The following is a 15,296-nucleotide window of genomic DNA, read 5'->3' as shown; positions in this document are numbered from 1 at the left end:
ACCGTGGTGAGAACTGATCCCTGGTCTTTGACTTAAATAACATCTCCCACTCTCACTCATGCCAGCATCATCTTTCCCAAACCCGACCTGATCCTGTTTCTCTCTTCTTGATATCCTTCAGCATCACCCAAGACCTGCTGGTCCACTGAACGTGGCCTCCTAATGATGAGAGAATTTATGGAGGTCAGGCTGCGGAATCAGCATTTGTGAAGGCTGGCTGGGCTGGTCCCGTCCAGGCCAAAGTATAGGTTAGGTGTCAGGGTGAATGAGGATACAGTTGCACGGCCCACGAGGTTGTACCCAGCCCCTCCTGGTCCCCCTGGCTTCCTGTCCCCCTTTCTTCCCCTCGTACATTATCTTCAGCCGTGCACTTCCTGAGCCCCTGCACCCTCACGCTGTTCTGTGTGCTTTGGACACACTGAACTCTCTGCCTTGAATGCCCATAATCATTTTACTTACTGTTCGAGTTTCAGTTCAAGGGAAGCCCACCCACCTCCTCCACCCAGTAAGGGACAGTTCTTGCTTCTCTGAGCGGCCGTCACTCCCTGTCTATACCTCAGTGTGCTGTGCAGAAGTATTTACCTCATATTTGATTTGTTTACATTTTGCCTCCCCCTCCCCAAATTCCTTGCCTGCAAGCATCTCCTAACACCACGCTGAATGTGGTGCCTGACACTCAGTTCGAATAGATATATATTGAAGTGAATTTCAGACAAACACATGAGCATAAATATCCCAGCTCAGCGAGACTTGTCCGCCAAGTCACAGCCCAGACATCATCATAGAAATGTCAAGGGATGCAAAAAATAACCGGAGAAGTAAGCTACCACTGCAACATGAGCCTTTGTTTTGCTAATTAAACCATCTCCCTAACCAATATGGCAGCCTAAGATGAAGGTCACAACTTCAGTCAGAACTTCGAAAAATCAGTGTCCATTTGGTTTCTAGGCTGGTGAATCAGAGACTTCTGGAAGTGCAGTCACAGGTGGAAGAACTTCAGAAATCCTTACAGGATCAAGGCTCCAAGGCAGAAGATGTGAGTCTCCATATGTACCAGTGATGGCCCGACAGTCTCGTAATGTTAAGAAAAATTAGAACTTTGATTTATTATTTGATGGTCTCTATCAAAATAAGTGTGATTATATTGGTTGTCGAAAAGAAGCAGTGTTTTTCTTTCACTAACGTTCCTTAGAAAAAGGACCAGATGGTACTTCATTGTCTCTTTCAGCCTCACCTTGCTGGGGAGCTAGAAGTTCATTTGTAGTTATGCTAAGGAATTAATTGGGGTTTTATGTTTTAAATGTGCTCAACTAAGTATGCAGAGTATTCGTTTTCCTCTCTGGTCAAAAAAAAAAAAGAGAGAGAAAATGCTGGTAGAGACTTTGCATGTTCCAGTAGAAATTTTTTTTTTTAATATTCAATCTTTTTTTTTGGTACAGTTTATTTTTATATATCTTGAGAGGAGGTAATAAGGTTTATTTATTTACTTATTTTTTAATGGAAGGACTGGGGATTGAACCCAGGACCCGGTGCATGCTAAGCACGTGCCCTATCACTGAGCTCTACCCTGCCCGCTCGAGTAGAAATCTTTTGTGTAAAATTGATTTTGAGAAAATAATGCCACTCCTAGTATCCTACCATCTCTTAAGATTACGAATCCCTCGTTCTGGCCTCTGCCTCTCTCTCCCCCTCCTCCCGCTTTCTCCCCTCTCTCCATCTCTCGCCCCCTCTGGTCCCAGCCCCCTCTCTCATGGCCGCTGCCTGATGACCGCCTTCCACCGCCTTCCGGCAGCGCTCTGCGCGTGTGTCACAGCGCCAGCTGGCCGGCCAGCGGCGAGGCCGGAGCGCAGCGAGCACGTAGGGCCGGGCCTGCATCCCCCATCCCACGTGCCCACTGTCACCCCAGTGCGCTCCTAGCGCCTAGTCGTCAGTCTCTGCTGAAGCCGTCAATCAACCAGGGTTGCAAATCCCTTACACTTAACGAGCTGTAGACAGTAGAGCTACAACTATAAATGCTCAGAAATCATGTGAAGCGGGGTAAGAGCTAAAATTTAGGGGAAAGGTATAGCTCAAATGGTAGAGCGCATGCTCAGCATGCTGGAGGTCCTGGGTTCAATCCCCAGCATCGCCTCCAGAAAATAAATAATTTATTTTAAAAATTATAAATGTTTTTATAATTATAAAAATATAATTATTTTTATATAATTACAAAAATGTAAAAATATAAAAATTACCCCCTCCTAAAAACCGCTAAATTTTAATGACCATTCTTTGCTTCAGTCAGCTGGAGTTTTTTTTTCCTATTGCCAGTGTAATTTGCTGGCCTTTGAGTATAAACGTGTTTCATTGTTTCCCCTTGGAAGTCATTTTGGGCATTCAGTGTCAGTACTGCAGACACAGCACACCCCGTTCCATCCAGCGCTGTTAACATTAGAAGGTGTAAAAACAAAACAGTATATTACTTAAAATTTGAGAGTGTTTGGTATAAAAAAAACTCATCCCTGACCTAATTCTGTGAGTTCCTTAAACTCGCATCTAGCGTGGCTCGGCGGCGTGCTCCGTCTCTGAGCTCACTGTCCTTCCGTGTGTTGGTAGGCCTTCTTAGCTTCCCACATTGATTCCCAGTTCTTAAAATGTCACCAACATTTAAACTACCTCATCCTTTTATTAAAAGGAACTAGTTTGAAATGCCATGGTTGCAGGAAAGATACAGCTCAGCAGTAAAGTGCATGCTTAGCATGCACGAGGTCCCGGGTTCAATCCCCAGTCCCTCCATTAACAAATAAATAAATAAAAATAAACCTGATTGCCTCCTCCCCCTACCAAAATTAAGTAAAACAAAAAAGACATTAAAAAAAAAAAGAAATGCCACCGTTTACTTTTTAAACTCATGCCTTTATCCAGAATGTGAAATCACAAGCAAAACCACCATTTGTGCGTGAAAACACCAGGAGGCCTAAGGGGGTTGAGAGGGAACCCAGAGCAGCAGCGTTTCTCAGGCTAGTGAAACCACTGGGTCCCTTAAACTGAGGTCAACGTAGACTTCGTTTGGGTCTCAGAAACACCCAGGAGACTGTTGATTGGTTATGATAGAGGGCAAGGCAGTGTCCTTCACAGGAGGTAAAAATGGCAGGTGTCATTGTGAGCTCAGCCTCAGGGTGCAGCGGTCACCATCACACTTGTTTCTCTGGCTTCTTTAAAACATACAGAAAGGAGTTTATTCTGTAAAAAAGTAATCTTACAGAGCCTGCCGAGGTGTATCACTCTGGCGGTCAAATCTAGTTAAATACGCTGCCACTACTTTAAGAGACCATATTTTAGAAATGAGTTGCCAGCCCTAAAGGTACTATTTGCATTAATGGCTCAGTTTATTCCACTGCTCAGATGCTGAAGAGATATGTCGCTCTAAATTCTCGAAAATTCTCCCAGAACTCTTCTCTACATAGAGAAGATTCAGATAGAAACGTTCCTCATTCGGAAGCCAGGCCTCAAAGTGGTTTGGAGAAAAATGTGGTCCACGACGCGTGGTTCTTCCCCCAGCAGACGTTGGATGTTTCTGTTTTCTCTCTTTCACGTAACCTACAATGTCGCATCTCAGGAATATATAATTCATAAAACAGCCTGCCAAATGGAACTAGGTCCTCTCTGAAGAGCGACGTAATTTCTGCCTATTTCTGTTATCAAAAGCACAGTCCTTTCATGTGACCTTAAGTCAGAGTAGCATGGTTGGCACATTTTTATTATTATTTTTATGTCATTTATTTTTAGCATGGAAGCAGAAAAGCATTGTTACATCCAGTCCTATGGATAATTTGAGCTAGCCACAGTGTATAAAACACCAGAGAACAAGACAGGATGAGGAGACCATAGAAGAAAGAAAAAATGTACATTTTTGGAAAAAAAATGCATATCTTTTACTTCTGTTCATGAATTACACTAAATCGTTCCTTCTGTTGGCTGCTGTGTTTGCTTCATACTAATAATGTCCTCTCTGTCTCTTGGCATGGTTTCTGCTCAAGGCTATTGTAAGTATCGCCTCCTATTCATTTTTTATATATTGAGCAGTGTTTTGATGTGTTTGTTATCTGCCATCAGAGTCAATGTTGTTGAAATTTTAAATTGGTAGAATTTTATGCAAAATGAAGATACGAGTATTACTTGCTTTATAGGTTCATGCCCTTTACAGTTAAGATGCTTAAAGGATGTCAAAAACCTAACAAGTCAAACAAAAGGAACTCCGCTTTTTTTTTTCCCATCCCACTCCTCCTCTACCCCGTTGTCATAATTAGTTTGTTTTCATAAAGTATTTTGAAGCCAGCTCCCTGTCACTGTCTGACCACCTCCTGCCACGTATGTCAGAGTAACAGTCTTCAAGTGGAGAGGCCTGTGGCGTGGGTTTATTACATGTCATCTCAGGGTTATAGTTAATTTTGCTTCGAGCCTAATCAAAACATAAATGCAGAATGCAAGCTAAGGTATTTAGAAAGAATTTTCAATTTACCCACTGTACTGGAGGAGGAACAAGCCATGATCAGAAGTCAGCAGGGTTAGCCCCCTTCCTGACACTTGGGGGAGGCAGTGACAGAGGACACTGCGTCCACTAATCTAGCTGGAGTTTACAAACTTAGCATAACGTGCATTTGAAATATTCCAGAGCTGTGTCTGAACGGACTCGGACAAACAATCGCAGTAATCACTACCGAGCGAGGAGGGTGGGCATCGAAGAGCCCAGCCTGCGGGGCACGTTCCCCCAGGACTGCTCTTGGCTGTGATTAGACAAGCCTGTCGTGCAAGCCTCTGTTATTGGCTTTGGCTAAATTACTTATGTAGCCACTTATCTCAACTTGAACTCTTTGTAGACTTCATTAATTACATGTGCACTACTAGTGCCAAGTCTGATCACGAAGCCCAGTGGTCCTGGACAGAAGGCCACCTTTCTTTGTTTATTGCGGGTCAGTTCCGATCTCCGGCTTCTCGGGAGACTTTTGTTTAACACCCAGTCAAAGCTGCATCCTCCAGGATGTGAAAGGCTGCACACACCCCATCTTTCATGCGCCCACATCATCACCTACATTGTGTACAGCCTGAGTGAGTCAGGAGACTGTGATTAGGTCGGTCAGGATTTAGCGAAATTGACCCCAGACTTCACCGTGATGCAAGGAAAACAGGATAGGAGATAAAAAGTGCCGTAGGGAAAGTCTGTTATTAGAGTTCTCCCTACCTGTTTCATCCAGAAGTATTAGGTCTGTGCATAAGTGGCTTTGTAATTCATTTCCCTGATGATAAATAGAGAATTCAGCTATGCACTAGCTGGGTGCTTTATACTGACTACGGTCACCTACATAGGCTGCCGTCTCCCCTTCAGAGAGAAACTTGGGTACATTGCGTGTTTTCAGTTCTTTGACCAGAGAACTTACTGAGGGCTTGCTCAGAGTTATTTACTCCTGTGCCCTTAATTAAAAAAAGAAACAACTAATGTATTAGTTAAAGTGTTGAGTAATAAACTATTTTTTATTTTCCGTTTTCAGTCAGTTCTTCTAAAGAAGAAGCTTGAGGAGCACCTGTAAGTATTCAAGCTGCCGGGGCTTGTTCTCCCCCGGCCTAGCCGGGCAGGAGTGTTTCCTCCCGGGGTTACGCGGCATCTAGGCAGTGCTCGGCGGCCCCGAAGGTGGAGGAGATTATACGGCACTGAACGTGCCTTTAGTATCTAAACTAGTATCTAAAGGGTCACCTCCACCCAAGGTCCTCGAATCAGAACGATCACCGCGTTAGAACTGTCTGCTCAAATGAGGTCCCCGGGTTTTCCGTCGTCATGACAGCATTGACAGCCCCAGGGAGGAGTGTGTGGCCCTCCAGATGCCAAGCCAGAAACCTCTCCCTCGAAAGGGCTGGAGAGCAGTCGCTTTAGGCTTTGCACACCGTGGCCTGTGTCACAGCCACTTAGCTCTGTGGTTTGAAAGCAACCACCGACAGTATGTAAACTCATGCTGTTGAACTGTGTTCCAGTAAAGCTTTTTTTTTTTAACTTTTTTTTATTGAGTTATATTCATTTTACAATGTTGTGTCAATAGTAAAGCTTTCTGTACAGAAACAGGCAGCAGCCTGAATTTGGTTCCAGGGTGTCATTTACCAGCTCTTAGAGTGTGGCGGGCTGAATCGCCCTTTTTATGTAAATATTTTAAAGTGTTATTAATAACAGTAAAAGATTTTCAGACATCACCTTGAATTGCAAACAAACCTACCTGTGATTTTTTTAAAATTATTTTATTTTATCTTATTTTTTGGAGGGGAGGAACTAGGTTTATTTTTACTTTGATTTATAATTAGACTTGTTTTCATTTAATTTATTTTTAGTGGAGGTACCAGGGATTGAACCCAGGACCTCTTGCATGCTAAGCATGTGCTCTACCGCTGAGCTATATACCCTCCTGCACCACCATCCCCGAACATGACTTCTTAATCTAAAAGATTAAATTTTAAAATATTTGTTTTCTCATGAGGGGGAAATCTTTGTCCACCTTTATCGGAGGTTGACAATGTTGGAAATGTTTTGTGCCTTTGCTTGGATCCAGTAACAGCTTTCATCCTTCATATCACTTTCCAGCAAAACTCTGTCCTTGCAAAAACACGGAGTGTAGGTGGCCACGGGCTGCTCGCCCGCTGGAGTGTTACAGTGTCAGGCTCCATGCCGCAGGGGTCATTCTGCTGGGGCTGGGAGGAAGTCTGTCGTCTGGCAGTTTGCTGCAAGCTCTCCAGTTTCTTTTTCAATGTGGGAAAAGTGAGATGCCCCGAGCCGCTGACACTTGGGGGCGGGGCTAACAATGGGCAGGCTCTTAAGGTACTGGAAGAAGAGAGCCTGTCACCCCCCAGCCCCTGTGAGGTCACCTAGAGCCGGAATTTCCTGCTGAATTCTGTCCGTTTTCCATTCCCATCCCTTTACTGCAGGAAATGGAACACATGTTGTTTCATAAAACTACTCTGTGACCATTGTTCTGCGTTCAGTCATTTACATGGTAAAAAAGTCTTCATCAGGAAGACTTTATTAGCAAAGGTGAGGCCTCTGTCAGTTTCCTGGGGCCACCATAACAAATGCCCCCAAACCACGTGGCTGAAAACAACAGAAATGTATTCTCTGACAGTTCTTGAGGCTAGCAGTCTGAAATCGGGGTGTCAGCAGGATTGGTTCTCTCTGGAGGTTCTAAGGGACAATCTGTTCCATGCCCCTCTCTGAGCTTCTGGTGGCCACAGGGCGTCCTTGGTGTCCCCTGGCTTATAGATGCAATCTCTGTGTCCATCATCACATGCCTTCTTATAAGGACACCAGTCACTGGTTTGGGGCCCACCCTGATCCAACATGACCTCGTCTTAACTAATTACATCTGCAAAGACCCAAATAATATCGCGGTCACAGGTACTGGGGTTAGGGCTTCACCATATCTTTTGAGGGGACACAATCCAACCTACAACAGAGCATCTCAAAAGATGGTTATCCTCATGCAAATTGAACACTACATTGAACACTATTTTGCACAGACCAAATTGGTCAAGTTTAAGAATCAAGACAAATTAAGTATTGCCAAAGGTGTTGTGCACTGGTCAGTCCCAGCCACTGCTGGTAGACATGCACGTCAGTTTATTAGTTAACGTGAACGTGCACATATTCTGTGACCCATCAGTTCTGCTGTCTGTTCCCAGAGATGCTGTGGTCCACGTTTACCAGGAGACATTTAGAAGAAAGTATGAAAGGACGTTATTTTTAATCCCAGAAAAGCAGAAACCATACAAATATCACTAACTGTAAAATGATAAATAGAAAGGAGATGTACTCAAATGACAGAACACTGCACAGCAGGAAAAGTGTGTAAACCAGGGCCAGCACATCAACACAGACGAATCCGGGAGCGGAGTGTTCAGCAAAGGATGGAGCTCACAGCACAGTAATACAGTGTACTTAACGTGCAAAAAGTGGACAAAATTAAGCAATATATTGTTCAAGAATATACACAGAGGCCCATCACAAAAATCAGGAGAATGATTAAAATTACGGATTTTGGTTACCACCGGGAAAGAGAGGAACACATGGGACTTTTAAGGTTCTGGGATAATTTCTGTTTCTTAACCTGTTTCTTCCCTGGGCTTGGTTTTTCTTATTTTCTGTACTGTATGTATTTATTTTCTGTACCATATGTGTGTATGTGTGTGTATACGTGTGTGTGTCACACCCTCAAAATACATTTCTTACAGTATTTTGCATAGAAAATACCAGAAACAGACATAACATGCTGTATTTTCTTCTCTGTGTTTTTCTGTATTTTCTGATTTTTGCAACCTTTTTTCCCTCTCATAGAGGGAAAATAACCACACTAAATAGTAGAGAGAGAAGAGTTACACATACGATGTAAATACTAGGAAAAAACTGACCTTCTGTTCATTTATGCTTTTACATTTGTATTGGGATGTAACTCACAATAAAGATTCAAACCCCGAGTCCCCAGGTCTGCAGCCTGAGTGTTTTCCTATGTAGGCGGGTCGCCCAGATCAGTCTGTAGCAATTTTTCAGCAACATACTGGGATTTTTTGCTCTCTCTTCTAATTAATTGATTACCTCCGCAAACTAGCCATGGGGCTGATCTCTTCTCACCCGTCACCAACTTCATATAAACCAAATACGCAGTATTACCCATTTGTGTCTGACCTCCTGTGTGTGTACCATTGATTTATTCTTTTTTATTGGCATGTGCTGTTCTTTCTATTAATTCTTATTTGGGGAACTACCCCTCCCCTTTTTCTGGCAACAAGATTTTTCATTATAAAACCTCTGCATAGTTTCAAATTTAATTTTTTTGTAAAATCCTTATTCCTAGGGAAAAAAAATCATTAAGTTATTTCTACCCTCTTGTGCAGATTTATATTAAAAGAACGACCACTATTTCAAGCTCTTGGGATTTTTGTCTCTATTTTTCAGTCGTTCTAAAAACTGTACGTAGGTTGGATTCGTCTTTTCGTTTTTGTCTCACAGCACCTGTGGGCTGTGCAAGTGTATTCCAGGAATAAGGAACTTAGAGCTTTCATTTCAAGGAACTAAGTGCAAACCCGAGGTGACACAGTGTCACGTGTTTTGTCACAGAGAGAAGCTCCACGAGGCCAACAATGAGCTGCAGAAGAAGAGGGCCATCATCGAGGACCTGGAGCCAAGATTTAACAACAGCTGTGAGTTTTTCTAATCAGCACAGTTGCCAAGCGGTCAGCCGTACATTACCCTAGTGATAACGCGTTTATGTAAAAATCGGAGTGTTTTAGAGAGAGGCCCTATTCCATTTTCTAGCAATTAAAGAATTTGCCCTATTCACAGAAAGAGTATATACATATATAATCATCTTTACAATATTCCTTACGTTTCCGATGATAGCTGCGAATTCTTCCGTAACTCTGGATGCTGATGAATAGTATATGAAATTTTTTTTTTTGTATGAGATTCTTTTCATAGTGTAGTTGTGTGGTCAGTCTGCCGAACTTTTACTTTTATTGATATTGACACGTGTGTGTGGTTTGATTTATTAATTCTTCTGTGTGTAGGTGGGAGCAGGACACAGACTTTCATTTTTTGTTATTGTGGTAAAATATACTTAACGTAAAAATATTTATGTTTATGGGTTTAACCATTTTTATGTATATGGTTCAGTGACAGTGCATTCACACTGCTGTCCAACCCCCATCCGTCTCCAGAACTTTTTCATCTTCCCAAACTGAAATCCCTACCCATTAAACACTCACTCCCCGTCCTCCCCTCTCCCCAGTCCTGCTAACCTCACTCCTACTTTCTGTCTCTGAACACTTGACTCATAGGTAACTCATATAAGTAGAATCATGTCGTATTTGTCCTTTCGTGTGCAGCGTATTTCATGTAGCATAATGTTATAATGTGTATCAGAATTAAGTGTGAATAATATTCAGTTGTACATATAAATATACCACATTTTGTGTATCCCCTCAGCCATCACTGAATACATTTTAACATGTGCACTTTCATACTGTGTAGTTTTGTTTATAAGAAAAAAAAGCTTTAGGTTTAAAAAATTGTGAATTTTTTTTAATTATATATAGGAATAGACTAAACAATCTCACAAAGCTGTTAGCTATTTATTATTTTGTCAGTGGAAATCTTTTTAAAGTTGTTACAATCTAAAAAAAAAATTTTTTTTTTTTTTTTTTTTTACCATCTCATCGGTAGCCTTAAAAATTGAAGAATTACAAGAAGCTTTACGGAAGAAAGAAGAGGAAATGAAACAAATGGAAGAACGATACAAAAAATACTTAGAGAAAGCCAAAAGTGTAAGTGTGCGTTCATGGTTCCGTCACTCCACTTTCTGAACGCGTTTCACCGATGTCTGAACAGACACTGCAAGTGTGGTGGCCTCTCACACAGAAGAACACAGGACAGAGCCCGAGCAGAGCTGTGATCACAGCACATCCTCCCGAGTACTTACTCGTTCCAGGAGGAAGCCACGGCCCCACCTGATAATCAGACTTAGCAGTGGGTGGTGGGAGGGCTGCCACCCCGTGCCTCCTGGTGGCTTGTTGCTGTCAGCAATGCTTAGCCTGAATCAAAGCCATCTTCCCGGCTTCACTTTCAGATCCCAGGGAAAATGAGGTTATTGGAGCAAATAACATACCTTTCGGAAACCATCAGATGAATCCAGACTTTGAGATTAAAGTTAATATTATGAAAAGCAGAAATAGGCATGGGAGTATGGGGGAACACAAGAGGCTGTTCTAAGTTAAAAGAGCCCAGGAGGGCAGGATGTAGCTCAGTGGTAGGGTGTGTGCTTAGCATACATGAGGTCCTGGGTTCAATCCCCCGTCCCTCCATTACAAAAAAATAAACAAATAAATAAATAAGCCTAATTACCCCCCAAAACAAACAAAAAACCAATAAATAAATAAAACAGGAGCTCAGAGGAACCCAAGTACCAAATGCAGTGGTTCTGGATTGGGGGCTCCAGGGGCAGTTGTAGAAGACATTCGGGGGACACCCCTGGAAATGTGGGTTGGACTGAACTGTGGTGATTTACAGAGCTGCTCGTCTTCTTACGGATGATACTGGCTCTGTGACCGTGTGGGAGAAGGTCCTTAGTCTAAGGAGATGCGAGTTGAAGCACTGCAGGGTCGCGTGTCACGAGACAAGAGTGGAGCAGCAGTTGGTGAATCTGGTTAAAGAAAATGAGTTTTTATTGCTCTGCTCTTTCAAGTTTTCTGTAGATTTAATCATTTTTGAGAGTGTGACTATTGGGCCGAAAAGCAAAAAGACCCTTCCCGGAAGCCCTGTAGCTGGCCAGCTAGAATTGCGTCAGCTGCCCATGTCTAAACCCAGCCACTGGCAGAGGGAAGGGCCGCGGTGACCGGCTTGTAGACCAGCTCGCTAATCGCACATCTGGCCAGAGGCAGAGGCACCCCCCGAGCCAAATCAGAGGAGCCGAACAGGGAAGATGGCTGTCAGGTGTCTGCTGTAGTGTCCCTGATTAATTTTAAGTCAGAATTGCTTCTTTTTATTTGTCTATTTTGGGGGGTGGGGGGTAATTAGGTACATTTATTTATGTATTTATTTTTAGAGGAGGTACTGAGGATTGAACCCAGGACCTCACGTGTGCTATAAGCATGCGCTCTACCACTTGAGCTATACCCTCCCCCAGAATTACTTCTTATAACTGATTCTTTTATATGACTTTAAAGTTGCATGTAAGTAAAGGTTGTAACAAGTGAATATCATTTCATACATTTCAGATTTTAAAGTTTCCTTGTAAGGTAGCTTTTGATTCCCATAAGGTTTATCCTTTTTTCTTTTTTTCTTTTCCTTTAAATAACTACTTCCTTAGACGTCACACTCTTTAGGTTTGAGACTTTAAAAATGTTTCTTTGATGACTTTTTGCAGGTTATCCGAACTTTAGACCCTAAACAGAATCAAGGAGCAGCGCCAGAAATACAGGCTCTTAAAAATCAGCTTCAAGAACGGGACCGACTGTTCCATTCATTAGAGGTAGCTTACTGTACTAAGACATGTGATTTTTGGTTCTTTATTTTCTAGAAGACTAGCTATACATAGTTGTCCCTCAGCATCCATGGGGCACGGTTACTAGATTCCATGGATGCTCAAGTCCCTTATATAATATATATATTATATAATATATAGTAGCATAGATGGTTATTTGTATATAACCTAATGAGCACATCGCCCGTGTGCTTTAAATCATCTCTAGATGACTTGTAGTACCTCATACAATATAAATGCTGTGTAAATAGTTGCTAGTGCATGGCAAATTCAAGTTCTGGTGTTTGGAACTGAGGTGGGTCGAATCTGCAGGTGTGGAACCCGCAGGTTTGGAGGGCCAACTGTACAACTGTGTCCATGAATTTAGGTAATTGTGAGCGTTCTGTTGATCTTGAATTGTGTTTCATCTTTACATGCTTCCATGTGCTTGTTTTTTTTAGAAAGAATATGAGAAAACAAAGAGTCAAAGAGAGATGGAGGAGAAATACATCGTTAGTGCCTGGTACAATATGGTAAGAAAACAACTTCCAAACGCATTGCCAAGCTCAGCGAGTGCGTAACGTTAGTTACACTCCCGTTTACTGCAGCAGTAATTCTACCAAATGAATGTAAAAATAATTGCTGTCCTAACACACGCTAACAAAACCCTAATGCTGATCTTAAGGCTAAAGACCAGACACGAGAACCGCCATTTGGTTAGAACTTTGGGTTACAACGTTTCGGACACACCATCATCCCTGTCCCAGAGGCTAAAAAGGTAAATGGCAGTTCGGTGTCTGTCCCTCAGAACCACTTTATTCTAGGGGTGGGGACTTCAGTAATATCTGAACAGAGATGCGGTGGCTTCTGTTTTGTGGGACTGTTTCAGCGCCTTTGCAAGAGTGACTTACAATGAAAATACTTTTAACCGTCCAACAGGGTTGGTAAATATTCATGGTGTTAGACCCCAGACAACTGGAGGTTTTGAAATTGACTTTTCCAACACATGCACACACAAAAAAAATTCTTGGAAAATAAATACTCATCTTTTTGGGCTTCAGTAACAGTTTTCTGGATATGAAGATTTTGAAGAACGCTCTGGTTTTTTCAGTATCTTTCCCTAGACCCTTCCTTCTTTTTCTTCCTTTTCTTCTTGGTTCTTCTTCCCAGTAAGACCACTTCTGCCTTTTCAAAACGTTAGTTCCCTGAGGCAGGAAGTTGGACCTGATTCCTCCATCACACCCCCTTGACCCTGTAGCTGTGCTGTTGGCTCAATACCATCCATTATTCCTGTTTCACAGTTACAACTGGTATTGTGTCTTAAAGGTTAATGTCTCAGGTCTAATCATGTGATTTAAGCTGTCAAAAATTCATACTTGTGCTGTACACCAGAGATAGACACATTGTAATTGACTGTACTTCAATTAAAAAGAGAAAATTCATACAATTTCATGAGATGTCCATATTTATATATGCCTTGGTTAAAATACATATTTAACTCATACAACACTGTAAATCCTTTATACTTTAATTTTTAAAGTGTTTTTTTTTAAAAATATACACATTTAAGATTTTATCACAGTTTTAAAAAACAAAAGAGGAAATCATACTGGGTTTACAGTACTATTATTGTTAACAACTATAGATTAATTGAAAATTAAAATGTAAAAAATAGGGGGAAAAAATATACATTCAAGGAAGGTCTCTGGGAACTGGTCCCGATTTCACCCGTTCTGTTTCCTCTTTGTCCTCCTAAGAGGTTAGTGTTGGCGATCTTCGAATCCTGCCCTCGCGTCCTTCTTAGTGATTTCACATACCTGATTGATTTTTACAATTTCACATATTGCGTTTCTTATGAAACCAAACTTACTATTCTGTGATACGCTGTTAAAGAAAAGCGCTAGTTTTCAGCTCTCCAGAGAGTGAAGCAGTAACTCCAAGTGGGGGTTATCACACAAGTTATGTTCAGATAAGATGGCCCGTGAGAGCTTTGTACACACATGCAGAAAGTCCTGCATGTCAGACCACATCTCAGACCACTGAAATGGATTAAGCGTCTCTGAGAATGGCCTTGTGATGGGCACTGAGGTCTTAAAAGTGTGTCAGGAATATGAGTAAGTTACTTGGAATGTGAAAGTAGGGGGGAAAAAAGGATATTTTAAATAAAATATAATTATGAATGTATGTAGCCAAATTACTAAATTAAATACTACCAATAAATATCTGTCCATTTGATTCAGATCCTTAAATGCTTTAATTTCAAATTGAGTGAACAGCATGTCCTGGATTTCTCACTGGGAAGATGGAGAATGTTGTGTATCTGGGGCAGGCGACAGGCAGAAATTCAATGAAAAACGCTAGGCCAGGACCCCCGTTTTCCCTGGAGGCTCCCTAGTGATGGGAGGGCTGTCTCTGGCTCCTGTCTTCCCTGTGCCCAGCTCCTCCTTCTGTCTGACCTCTCTGCCTCTCCTCTTGGCTCTGTTTCTTCTCCTTCCAAGTTGCCAGCTCCCCCTTCCTCCCGTGGTTTTGCTGGTTTCCGATCCCTGTGGAGAAGTAACTGTTGCCCCAGCCCTCACTGTGTGTCTGGCCCCGACTCCTCACCAGCCAGCTCGGTAAACGAGCCAGCAAGCCAGCGCCAGACTCCCCTTCTCTTGACCTCCTCCTCCTCCGAGATTTCCTCCCTCCCGTTCAGGTCTCCCTCCCGAGCTAGGAGGCGGCCTTCTCCCATCCTCAGGAAAGAGCCCTGCGCTCTCAGGGCCCTCTCTGGTGGGCTGTCGGGGACTTCCCCTAACTTGAGCATCCAAGTCTGCCTGCAGTGAAGGAAACCGGCCCAGGGGTACGTATTGTGCCTGGTGTGACTCTCCACCTTAAGAAACAACAGGTGCTTTTGTGTCTTTCCATTCCAAATAAGCCCTGTGATTCCCAAATCCCCACACGAATCAACCACCACCAATCAACTGAACTTTTTCTTCTTGGAAAATCACTTTCTACACGTGATTGGAAAGGCAAGTGTGTATGATTGAGCCTGTGTAACGTGTTCCAAAAAATCCGTCTCTATCATCTGTTGTTTGGGTTATTGTCAATTCAGAAAATTCAGCCTTAATTTTTTCAAAAGGGGATCTGTACCTAATTGTTGGGACTAAAATGTGTCTCTTAAGATTTTAGTCCACACCGAGCAGAATTAACATTCCTAATTGTGCCGTAAGACGCCACATGGCAGATTCTGCATGAGGAAATTTTCTTCCACGAGAGTGTGTTCCACTGTTTTTC

The 15,296-nt window shown here is 42.5% G+C and overlaps 1 protein-coding gene across 2 annotated transcripts in view; it reads left to right on the top strand.

Annotated features, from left to right (window-relative positions):
- The window catches only part of HOOK3 (hook microtubule tethering protein 3), a 93,718-nt gene that overhangs the window by 68,718 nt on the left and 9,704 nt on the right, over positions 1-15,296 (top strand). For both annotated transcript variants that reach the window (XR_012064347.1, XM_072950155.1), the window contains exons 16-21: positions 949-1,036; positions 5,529-5,563; positions 9,128-9,210; positions 10,232-10,332; positions 11,931-12,035; positions 12,488-12,559. Coding sequence is in view for 1 of the 2 variants with exons in the window: in XM_072950155.1 (XP_072806256.1) it covers positions 949-1,036; positions 5,529-5,563; positions 9,128-9,210; positions 10,232-10,332; positions 11,931-12,035; positions 12,488-12,559 (484 nt within the window). In the remaining variant the exon portion in view is untranslated. The remainder of the gene's footprint in view (positions 1-948; positions 1,037-5,528; positions 5,564-9,127; positions 9,211-10,231; positions 10,333-11,930; positions 12,036-12,487; positions 12,560-15,296) is intronic.

This window comes from Vicugna pacos, chromosome 26, assembly GCF_048564905.1.
Source record: "Vicugna pacos chromosome 26, VicPac4, whole genome shotgun sequence".
Taxonomy (NCBI): Eukaryota; Metazoa; Chordata; class Mammalia; order Artiodactyla; family Camelidae; genus Vicugna; species Vicugna pacos.
Note: the sequence above shows the minus strand (reverse complement) of the source record. Positions and strands in the feature narration are given on the sequence as shown.